Source organism: Rhipicephalus microplus, chromosome X (genome assembly GCF_043290135.1).
Source record: "Rhipicephalus microplus isolate Deutch F79 chromosome X, USDA_Rmic, whole genome shotgun sequence".
NCBI lineage: Eukaryota > Metazoa > Arthropoda > Arachnida > Ixodida > Ixodidae > Rhipicephalus > Rhipicephalus microplus.
Window position 1 is genome coordinate 344,774,517 of NC_134710.1, and position 12,503 is coordinate 344,787,019.

Consider the following 12,503-nt stretch of genomic DNA (forward strand, 5'->3'; position numbering starts at 1 on the left):
TGTCTGTCTGTCTGTCGTTCTAGCCACCTACGACTTTTAACTTTCCTGGTCGTTCGAATAATAGGATCTATACCGAAAGTGGTTTGGCGTAACATGGCTCTATGACGAGTATAAGTGACTGGTAATAACATAAAAATCCTCACATCCATGTCATGAATGTTATGACTTACATGTCACGGTCTTGCTGCTCCTTTGGTGGTTTCGTTCACATGACATATCGCAAAACGTGTATTGTATGACATGACTGCATGGCGAACAAATGTGACTACCCTCACGTGGAAATCGTGAAATGCGTGTCATTTAAGAGCATGGCAACGTACCACACTCATGATGTTCTCATGGCTGTTTCGCTACTTTTATCATATTCAGTCATTCCTCGTTTGTGATTCGCATATCATCGATTCCCACCCTATGTGGGATCTGCCTATTCTTTTCCCCTTTGGAATACTGAGTGATGATCACATGAGGTATGTTTTGTGATGGAAATTTTTTCAGGCCACTGAACGTTCTTAAGTTTACGAGAAAAGAAATGTATGATCTGAGAAAGTGATCAATTTCGCTCACATTGAGACGGAATTTACATCTACCGCTTCAAATAAACACTAAGCTTGATGCTAAAATCAAAAGCAGAGAAATAGTTCTTTTGTGGTAAGTTTTATCTTTACATAGTTTTGTTGTTTTAAGGGAGAAAAATAAGTTTTCGAATTGCCCCATTCTTCCACAGCCGCTTCATCATTGAGGTTCCCCTTTATCATGGGCACGGGCGTGGTTTGGCATTGAATAGAGTTTCTCTTCATTTGACCATTTACATGTCTCCAGCCTCGAACTCACCTTTCTCTTCCTTCTTCTCGTCCTCACCGTCACCCCCTTTCCCACGCGCTTGCATGGCTCTGCTTTCCTTCCACTCTCTTCACCCTTCTTCCTTGGGCAGCGAACGTTAGCCCGTTTTAGCTCGACTTCAATAGCTCCGCCGTGAAACTCTGGTTTAAGGGAGCATGGCCACTACAACGACTGAAGTGGCTTACGTGCTCCCTGTTGTCTCAACGCGAAGTGGTGAAAGCACGGCACGTAGAAAAGTATTCGAACCGTCTGGTGAGTTCTGCCAGGATAGCACTCGCGAACGCGCCTGTATGATCGAAGGGAGCCCTTGATGCCCGAGCTACGCTGCCCCCCCCCCCCTACACGGCTGCGTCTTATAGTTATCAAGTAATGTGTGTGTTGGGGGGGGGGGGGGTTGGCTAGTTGGTACGACATTGAAACTGAAATAAAACTGCATTGATGGCGCAATACGAGTAGAACTTAAGAGGACGGGCGTAGCGGCCACGACTGCGCCCGTCTTTTCAACCACTTCTTTTGTTGAGTCGTCCACGCAGTATCATTTCCGTTTCATTACCATTACTACATCGTGGTTTCGGGATGTAGCAACGCTAACAACGTTCGAGAGCCGCATGTGTACGCTCAAAAATAGTCGTCGGGTTTTTCGTGTACGACATGGCCACTATCTAAATCTGTTACTCATTAGAGCTTCTCTCGAAAAAAGTTATTTAAATCGCCTTGGATAAAACATCGTGGTTCGGTGTAACGGGCGTGCGAAAGACTACAACCGACTGGTGTTGCGTGAGCAGATTAGAAGTGTCGAGCAGTTTATGAAGGCATTCTAATATACATTGCATAAATTGATTTATTTCGTGATCATCCTTGCGTATCGATGCTACATTAGTGTCTATGTTTCTAGTGTCAAGCTCAAGGGAACTTTTGACCCCCCCCCCCCCCTCCCCGTACTTCAATCAGTATTATCATGGTCCTTCAATACTTAAATGATTGATTTGTGGGGTTTAACGTTCCAAAACCACCATATGATTATGAGAGACGCCGTAGTGAAGGACTCCGGAAATTTTGACCACCTGGGGTTCTTTAACGTGCACCAAAATCTGAGCACATGGGCTTACGACATTTCCGCCTCCATCGGAAATGCAGCCGCCGCAGCCGGGATTTGAACCCGCGACCTGCGGGTCAGCAGCCGAGTACCTTAGCCACTAGACCACCGTGGCGGGGCCCTTCAATACTTGAAGAAAGCATTGAAAGACCATGGTATTATGAAGCACGGTATTGCATATAAACACTTTTACCACTTTGCCACAATCAAGGTTAATAAGATCTTGCTAGAGAAACTTGGCTGGAGAGCATCAAGCGACTCCTCCAATTTGTTCAGACTTGTTTGAAAAAAGTAACAACAATTCAAAATTACGCATTTTTCAAATATTTCATTCCTTCAAAATTTATAATTCCACAAATGCTGAACTGCATAAAACTGTGTACTCCGTCGATGCTGTCTATCTATTGTTAAGGTACACTATTGTTTTTTAGCCACGAATGAAGAAAAACATCCTTTTTGAAACGACAAACGGAAAAAATAAAAAGAAGAAGCTGGTTTGCTGCATAGGTGATATACACGACGTCTCTGGCACACATTTCCTTGAACATCCTTTTCTTTACGTAATCGCATTGTTCTCAGAGCGCACACTTTCAGGCACAGACCTTACGCCTGCAGCCGTGGACATGGTGTAATCCAACTGAAAGTAAGTGCGCGAAATTTCTTATGTAGTATTTTATCACGTAATCATACATTCTATGGAAGCCATCATGCGCGCATGAGTGAATCCACAGATGAAACATTAACAGTACGCTCATATATGGTCCTTTTACAAGTTATTGTTATCCACTAATCGTGTAATAATAGATACCATATATGCATATTGCCGTCATTTATGAAAGAAAGTAACAAAGTGCGTGGCCTGGCGCTCTGCGGCGGCGGCCTGCAGTACCGTCAAAAACAGCTCAAGAAACCATGTCCGCTTTCCGCGTTATCACCCGCTGTGTGAACGGAGTGGTAGCCTAATCTATATAGGATTGCTTGTCCACCGGTGGAGGCTCGTTATTTTGTAGACCAGTTGATGACACCAAACGTGGACATGCTTTCTTCAGCTGTATTCCCTTTCATAAAGGACGACAGTTTGCATTATACATACACGATATGCTGGCCTCAAAATAACGACGCAATCGCTTCAAACTTAACCTTGAGTAGCGCTTTTAGTATGCTACAGTGCGTTTTTTTCTATAGTTCGTAACGGTGGCAACGCTTTTCCTCATATCTTGTTATCTTATGAGCTGTGCCGTTTCACTGAAGTAAAATATTTGAAGAAATATCTCGCTTATACAGCCTGAACAGAACCATATATAAAAGCAACATCCACACCGATGCCTAAGCAAGGTAATAACTGTTGAAACTGTGGTGCAGCTTTTATTTACACTTGAATTACGTAACTGTAAAATTACTTATATGCGTCTTGATTGGTTCAGTCCTGATATTTTGCTAACACCGCCCTGTTTATTTGCAAGGTAGATAGTAAGAAACACAAGACGAAAGCGATTGGTTTATAACTCTATTGCGAACAACGCGTTTTATTATGAATAATTGTGTGCTTGTCGTCGGCGTTTCCGCCTTGCCTTTCGCGGGTGAGAGCGCTTTCACGATCATTTTTCAGCCACAGCAGAAAGATATTATGTGATGATGATGATGACCTCAGGTGGATGGCGCTCACCCACAAGGGAGATGGGCCAAGAACCGGGTGGCAGGATACCTATACGAAACTAATACCATTCTGAAAAAATTCTGCCATATCCACGAAGTGAATGATGATGAATGGGCGAAGCTCCGGAGGTAAACCTGGTAAACCATGAATCCTCTGTACATTTTGCCTACTCGATTTTATTACATCGCTCCCCCTAGCGTACGTCGCCGCACTAAATCGAACGATTGCCTTCAACCAATGACACGCGCCATATGTGACATCATTCCTATTTTATAAGATCTCGCGTCTTTCATCAACTATAAGTACCGCTTTCTAGTTTATAACATCTTGCATCTTTTCATCATCAGCTACAAGTACCACCATCTAGTAAACACTACAAGAACTAAACGAGAGGTGGCTACATACAGGAGATGGTACCGCCATCTAGTGAACACTGCAAGAACTAAACTAGAGGTGGCTACATACAGGGGACGGTACCGCCATCTAGTGAACACTGCGAGAACTAAACTAGAGGTGGCTACATACAGGCTACAGGGGACGCACAGCCCACGCCCTAAGGAGCTTCGCCCCTAAAACTAGTTAGGAGATAAACCTGCGAATAAATAAAAATGGTTGCTGAGCAAACCATTCCTTGTCCTGTTAGACATAACTACGAAATATAAACAAAGGATCTGAAAAAGTAAGGATAGACTATCACGGTAATCTTTTTGTCGCCTTGATGTAGTCACAGCAGGGCACACATCCCTGTGGCAGTATCACAATGAAGTGGAACGCGCTTATTCTTTATCGTTCTCGCCATGACGTATAGTAGACCTTGCATGTGCTGTGCCGTGGTCGCAGCGTCATAGTGATCTGGCACTTTGCATGCGCTAACATGCTTGTTCTTCATCGTCATGACATATAGTGGGTGCCTTGGGTGTGCTGTGTCGTACAACGCACAATGGACAAGCCTATAGACCATAAAGTGTTTCTCCCTAAAAACTACACTTTCGTATCAGCATTCAGACTTAAGTCATTTATGCGACCGCTACCGACACGTTGTTGAAATCTTGGCCTCACATCTCCATCAGTAATGACTCGTGTAAAATATACATGGGAAACGTTTTTTAGTGGTAACATTAGCTGACAATTTGTACAAATTCTACAAATTGTACCGTGATGGCTTCATGACATGGCATCGTCGCTTGGTGAAAGGTGGTCTGACCGCGAGGGCAGAACTACGTTAAGCGCAGAAAGTTTAAGTTCTCACTCTTCCTCAACTTTCTTGTTCTCAATCAATACATCGATTGAGAACAAGAAAAAGAACAAGATGGCTTTTGCCTTCGTATCATCTCAGGAGAATCCATAATGAACCCTATGTGTTTGTAATGAGACCTAATGGGCAATAGTGCTAATGAATGTATGAGGGACGTTATTAAAAGCAATGGTAATGTAAACGTGAAAAAATAAAAGTAATCGCTATAGTTCGAAATACCAGTGGCAAGTTATCTTTTCATGCATATTTATTTCTTTACATTTACATCACAATTAATGCCATTAACGTTCCTCATACTCTCATTGGAGCTATTGTCTGTTAGTTGCCATTATTACTGAGCCTAACAAAGAAACACGAGTCCTGAAGTTTACACTTTCATTCCTGTGAGTTTTTGCTGCTCAGTGATAATATAGTATTTTCCCGGTAGAGAGACCCTCAAGCTGCGTATGGCGTAAGTTACGACTTGCTCTAGGGGTGCATCAGTATCTCAGAAGCGAACAACGCCAATTCCGTGGATTTATTGATATGTGGGCTTTAACGTCCCAAAACAACCACATATGATCATGAGAGACGGCGTAGTGGAGGGCTCCTAAAATTTCGACCACCTGGGGTTCTTTAACGTGCACGCAAATCTGAACACACAGGTTTACAGCATTTCCGCCTTCATCGGAAATGCAGCCGCCGCAGCCGAAATTGGATCCCGCGACTTGCGGGTCAGCGGCCGAGTACCTTAGCCACTCGACCACCGCGGCGGGGTGCCAATTCCGAGCCCAGTAAAGTTGGATGAAATTGGCCGGAGTACGTGCCGGGATAATACGGCGTTTCTAACTGATCGGCACATTCCAGATACCAGAAAAATGTTGCGCCGCATAAGCCAACATTCTGAGGAGTACCAGCGGTGTCAAAGCCGTCGACAAAATGTTTGAACAAGTATACGCGGTGAACTACGCACGGAATCCGCAAAAATGTTTCTGGTGGCACGCAAGAACAAATAGAAGCAAGGCAGCGCATCTTATCGGGGCGCAACTGATTTTCAGCCTTGCTAACAACGAAACTGAGCACAGTGGCCGCTTTGTGCCAAACTGGTATTCCTTTATGATTAGTCGAAGACAAGCGCTAGCAAGGCAAAGCGAACAAATTAGGTAGCCGCGCTAAACGCTCATGCCAGGAAAACTGTTTATCACCTCTGTCTCTCAATATGTGCAAGGTGTCCAATATATTACGCAGCATGATTTTTTTTAAAAGAAAGGAACGGGGCTACGCGAAGAAAACCGAGTACATAGTGTTGTGCACATGAATTTAAAACAACAAAGACTGCGCGCGCGCGCGCGCGTGTGTGTGTAGTGTGCGCGCGAATGTGTGTAGTGTATGTAATGTAGTGTATAGTGTATGTGTAGTGTATTCACTAACACAAACACACACACACACAAACGTGCGCGTGTGTGTGTGTGTGGTGTGTTTGTGTTAGTGAATCTGTGGCAGCGCTATAAACCGCTAAAAGCCACCACGTTAAACTTTCAAGTTCAATTAGGTGTTTCAAACCTTCGTGCTCTGGTTTCGGTCTATTGACGCCAGAAAAGATATCAATACGGGAAACTTAAGTGCAGGCACTTACTTTTTGCACGTTCCAGAGAACGTTTTAGACACGTCGAAGGTCGGCTGGCCACGTGGCCTGCAAAGTGTCCAACGTGTCACCAATACGTGGATCTAGAACATGTGTAGTTGTGGCAAAAGTGCCTGGAGCAAATATTTAGCAGACGAGTACAGAGGGCCTGGGCCATTGAGGCAGGACAATTTTCGTCACGTGTGAGAAACTTGTGAAAAAACCGTTACATCTGAGAAACCTTTTCGTTAGTCGTTAATGATCTGCCGCTTTGCACACACACACACGCGCGCGCACGCACACACACACACACACACACACACACACACACACACACACACACACCTGTTGTTGCATAGCCTGTTGTTGCAGGCGACGAGAGGAAAAAAACGCAAAATAAAAGAAAATGGTGAAAATATTAAGCACAAACATGAAAATCAGACCACATCATTCGGCATGCTAAATCGTTACACATGTATTTGCATTCTTCGTAAAACAGGCAGTCTTCTCATACTTCTTTCAATAAAAAACAGGTCAATATTAACATTACAGGAGTTCTCATATCTTTTACGCCGGACCCACCTGAATCGGACGTTTTCTTTTTCCTCCACGTTCCTCGTTTATCCATCCAGTATATTTTTAGGCTTTGTAGTACTTCTATTATTGTATTTCAAACAATAGCCGCATATATTATTACTATTTTTTTTCCAATAAATCTTGCAGCTGAGTGTCAAAGCCCAACAACGTCCCTCTTTGTATGCGTTTACATGTACTTTCGCGTAGGCACGATGCGCCTTTCTTCCTTTAAAAGAAAAACAAAGATAAAAAAAAAGTTGCCAGTGCACATAGTGCACTGGCACCTTGCATTTTCCAGTGCTTTGCATTTTCCACTGCAAATTGGAAAGAAATGGGCCTCCCAACAGGGGGCGCTGCCCCGCGCGCGTTTCACCGCCTTTCTAGCAGAAGCTGGTCCCTCGGTACCCCGGCCACACCTTCTTCCTGCGCCATCTCAGCACGGGCACGGCACGCGCAGTTATACAGCGTTATACAGCGTCACCTCCACATACAGCGTCACCTGTGACTTGCTTAGAAGGTCTAAATAGATTACACAAACGTTTTCAAGTCGCGAAGCTTATCTCAACCGAGAGCGATTCATTTAAACCATGATTTTTATGTGGGGTTTAACGTGCCAAAACCACCATATGATTATGAGAGGTGTCGTTGGGGAGGGCTCCGGAAATTTCGACCACCTGCGGTTCTTTAACGTGCACCCAAATCTGAGCACACGGGCCTACAACATTTCCGCTTCCATCGGAAATGCAGCCGCCGCAGCAAGGATATCATTTAAACCTTTGCGGGACTAAGCAAGTCAAAGACGATGTCTTTGAGCGAATGCTATGTGAAAGTTAATGCGGCACATCTGCCTTTCTGTGACATTAAAAGGGAGATGACGGCACGAATTTTATATATAAGCCACGGGTAAAACGCGCAATGGCTGCGGCATTACCTGTCGGCAAACTCCCACCACGCTTTCGCATGCATTTGTGTATATATATAGCATTCGAATTTCTATTGCTTGAATACCAAGTTTGTCACGCCGCTTTCAATTTATTAGAAGGTCAGTGTGAAGACGCTTATTTTACGTTTTTCCTGTTAAGTCCCTGGCACCATTTCAATGTGGTGTGTTTAGTTTCATAAGCCCCACCGAGGTGGTCTAGTGGCTAAGGTACTCGGTTGCTGACCCATAGGTCACGGGATCAAATTCCGGCTGCGGCGGCTGCATTTCCGATGGAGGCGGAAATGTTGTAGGCCCGTGTGCTCAGATTTGGGTGCACGTTAAAGAGCCCCAGGTGGTCGAAATTTCCGCAATCTTCCACTATGGCGTCTCTCATAATCATATGGTGGTTTTGGGACGTTAAACCCCACATATCAATCAATCAATCAATCAATCAATCAATCAATCAATCAATCAATCAATCAATGTTCAGTTTCATAAAAGTTTATCTTATGCCGAGGTTTTCATCGGATGTTAACAAGGTCGTATCGTAAGTTCAATGACATCTTTAATTTTTTGCAGCTCATTTGAAAGTGTAATGATGCGCACAAAAATGTATTTCATGTCCACTTCAACCATGCATGTTTCCTGCAGCGCATATTTAATTTCGGATAATATCCAACCCTTATCACGCAGCCCGTTCACTGATTCAAATGTCGATTTGGTTATTTTGACAGCTTGCTTGGTCGTCGTCATATCACACAATACTCAGTAGGATCGAGCATGTTTTTATTAACGCCAAGATTTGCCCCTGAAAAGAGCACGAAATTTTGCGATGCCATCAAAAATTTTATATCTGCCTTGGTTCTTTTTTCAACTCGTTTTTATAGTGGCAGCTGAATATCGCTCACGGCTCGGACATAATAATGCAAAGACATAACATTTTACGTGCAAAAACATCATATCTTTAGAATGCACGCCATGGTTTGAGACTCCAGATTTATTCCGGCCACCTGATGTTCTTTTTTTTCTTTTTTAACGTGCACCTAAATCTACTTGAAGTGTATACAGTGCGACGATAACGGACGGAGGGTGCATACACACCAAGCGTCACTTCTGCTTACATTGAGCGTCATACCACCGTACGCTTGAACTATGCAACACAACAACGCCCTGTCTGTCATTCTTGCGCCAAAATCTGAGCGCACTGTTACTGCGTTTTGCTTCCGAGGAAACGCAGCTGGCTTAATCCACTCTTGACGCCTTTGCTTCTCTTTGCTTGCATTAAAAACGCTAGAACTTGATGGGCAGCTTGGAGGTCTTCGTCATGTTCAAACTTTTGTAGCAGCTCACAATGCAGCAGTAGTGCGTGCTTGCTTTCCAGAATGGCGAAGGAACGCTGCCCATAGCGTGCAAAATGCGACATAAGCGCTCCAAGGAACACGTTTTCCGTGCGCACAATGGGAAAACCCAGCAAGCGCGGCCCATTCGAACGACCGGAGATTTGCCCTCTTTCCGCTAGGGCGGTTAATGGCGCTGCGCAAACTTTAGCATGTCCTCCTTATACATGAGATGTCTTACCCCCATATGTAAGAATGTTTTTACGCTCTGAATTTTATACGTTGACGCTCCTGCTGTCGGCAACTTGGCAAGGTAGCAGCAACGTATAGATATGATCTCAGCCGCTGAACGTGTATGTGGTCGTACAGTGAATTCCGCTGTCAGTTGTGAGGCGTTTTCAAGCAAATTCTTTCTTTTTTTGCAGCCATATATCGTACTTATAGTATCCCTGGTTTTCTCCATAATCATTTCTATTTCTTCGTATTAATAAGTTGGATGATGATCATTCATATTTATCCGTATTATTGAGCTGGATGGAGGCCGGCATTTACTATTCTATCCTTCGCCATTCTTTGAAGAAGCTTGGTATCCGCTATAGACTCGCTAATAATTTTGTGCAATTTTTTATTCAGTGGGTGGTGACGATGAAGAATTTTGCCTTAACAGGTGAACAATATCAAGCTTTTGTAATGATTTGAAGCATTGGACGACCCATTCTTTACGCAATTCACACTGTGTGACGCCCGGTTATTCCTTTGATGTTGTAAAATGCTTCATTACTCATATTAACGCGATTTCTTTCCTGACATCAAGCCGGCCTAAGGCCAGGTTGCAAATGAGTTACGAACCCCGGTGTGTCTCAGTGGTAGAATACTGGGGTGGAACGCAGCGCACCCGGGGTCGAAACCCATTGTGTTCTTGCTGTTTTTATTTACTGAGTTTTTTTCTTATTTCTTGCGATACTGGTTAACACCGGCGGAGATGGCGGTGGCGGACAACTATGGCACTGCATGTGACTCGTGTTCTGATCCCATAACAGCTTTCTCTGCACAAAATTGGACACAGGAAGCCACCGAGACAAACGTCAAAATGGTTGAACAGTAATGCGTGAGGCCCACGCATTGTATATTTCATATGTCGAAAGAGAAGCAGTCGCTGTACATACGAACCGTGGTTATGCGACAGAAGACATCGCTATACCGATAGCGTCTTTCATCTTGCTTGTGCCCTTGTTCTTTTGCCAGTGATGCACTGAGCAACAAATAATGCTATTTATTTTTAAAGCATGTATTTAGACAAGAACGATACGACAAATTGTTCCATTTCTTCCCACCGCCTGTACCTGAGCCGTACGTCCAGTTGAGCTGGCCACCCGACCAGATGAACTATATGGTCACATAGGGCATATAGCATACAAGCTAGGTCTGCAGTTCTGCTACTACTGCAAATTGCCCATTGAGTAAGGAAATTCGGTAAGAAGGCATGTTTTTATATTCGCAGTTGTCTCTGTTTTTTCCCGCTTTTATAAATGACTTGCTTGCTTTATAAAAGCCCAGGAACTCTATTGACAATGAGGTTTGTTTTTATGGAGCTGCTTGCAGTTGGCGGTCTGCTTTCGCTAAGTAGTTACCGGGCGCCTTGATAGTCTGGAACCTGGTCATAGAAAGACTTTTTTTCTTTTTTTATTTGCGAACATTATTTGATATTGACTCCAGCTCCAGTGAAAGTCTAACGCGAGTCAATGGCCGCATTTTTGAAACAGCTGTCATTTATAGCAACGTTTCCTGATTGGTGCTTGATCATCCGCCACTCCTCATAGCGGCCGACATTAAACTAGGCGATCGCTGTGCCGGCAGGGCTCTTGGGGTACGTAATAAAGAAAAAAGAAGTACTTCGAATACAAGTTGAAGATTAGTGCGACATAGATCAAGCGCATAGCACAGCCTCGGGCCCTGATTGCTGAGTTTGCTGAAGAGGTGGGACCAAGCTTGTGCTCGACGTACGTGTGTTATGTCAATGCATTGCTGCGTTATATTTTTCTTATGCGATAACAGAAGGGTGCAAATAGGGAGCACCAGTACCTTTATCGAAATCTTACGACAGCTCCAAAAAGTGCACTGGTAGTTCGTGGCAAAATAATGCACCCAGCTTGCTTTTTTTTTTTTTGCGAGGGGTTGCATAGTATAAATAAACCGCCCCGCCGTATTCTACAATAAACAGCAGAGCAAAAATACTACATAGGCAACATGTAGAATGACAAGAGGTAAAAGAAAACAAAAATGAAATATCAAAATTTTATCGGACTATAAAATCAGCGATTATTTTTATGTTTTTTAACCAATATATGTAAACAGTCATATCACTGTGGTGTGTGCTGGCGTACGCAGGGAACCATTTCTCCTCTCAGTACTGTAGACAAGACGACCGTCGATGCAACGCCTACTAGTGGTGTCGCGAATCTTCGCTGTCAATCTTAGCCTTGATGGAGAGAAAATAGAGAGGCCCCAGATAATACGGCACACGCTCGCCCAACAATACCCGTGCGTGGTAGTCAGCTGATTGCTTCGGCCTTTTATGCATCGCCGCTGCAACGCCTTTCTATGCCAGGCTGCTAGCAGCATCTTCCTAGTGGAGAGTGATGGCTCCCTACACGGTCAGACAGCCACCCCACCCATATACGATAAAGCATGGAGACTCCTCCCTACACAGCATTCCTTGTCGCTCAGATCAGATTATGAGTGCGAAACTTGAAGCCCCCGAGCGTCGTCAGCTGGCTGCGAAGAGTTCAGTGCCGCCCGCGACCGCCCGGCTTCCTCCCAGACCTGATTAGGTGCGCAGCGGCGGGCACCTCCAAACACGTGTTGCGGCGAAATCACCGCTGTTTCTGTATTTGTCTTTCTTTTGTGTATCCCTGCAGGGACGACGACTGCAGGCGGTTGTTGTGAGCGTAGGCTGGAGTTCAATACCCTCGGAAGTGTTCATTTATTTCGACGCCTAAGAGCAACGGGCCGTCATGAAGCTAACTCAAGTCATCGCCCTGACAGCAGCCGTCTTCTTGAGAGCTCCAGCGTCTTCGGCGTCTTCCAAAGGACAAACGAATCAAAAGTGCGGATATGAGGTGAGAACATGCAATTCACTGTGCATCTAGTGTATATGGCCTAGCCAACACCTTGTGCGGTCCTGGACTGAGCTGACCTTCAGAGTACGAAGAAAGAA

General features: G+C 44.5%; 1 protein-coding gene across 3 annotated transcripts in view; it reads left to right on the forward strand.

The window, feature by feature from the left end:
• The first annotated feature begins 2,454 nt into the window (after window positions 1–2,454).
• The window catches only part of LOC119161161 (lysosomal alpha-mannosidase), a 218,865-nt gene continuing 208,816 nt past the window's right edge, over window positions 2,455–12,503 (forward strand). For 2 of the 3 annotated variants that reach the window (XM_037413512.2, XM_075879813.1), the window contains exons 1-2: window positions 2,455–2,579; window positions 12,205–12,405. In XM_037413512.2, the coding sequence (XP_037269409.2) occupies window positions 12,301–12,405 (105 nt within the window). In that variant the 5' untranslated portion in view covers window positions 2,455–2,579; window positions 12,205–12,300. Of the gene's footprint in view, window positions 2,580–12,021; window positions 12,118–12,204; window positions 12,406–12,503 lie in introns of those variants that run through there. The other variant, XM_037413511.2, reaches the window with a different exon arrangement.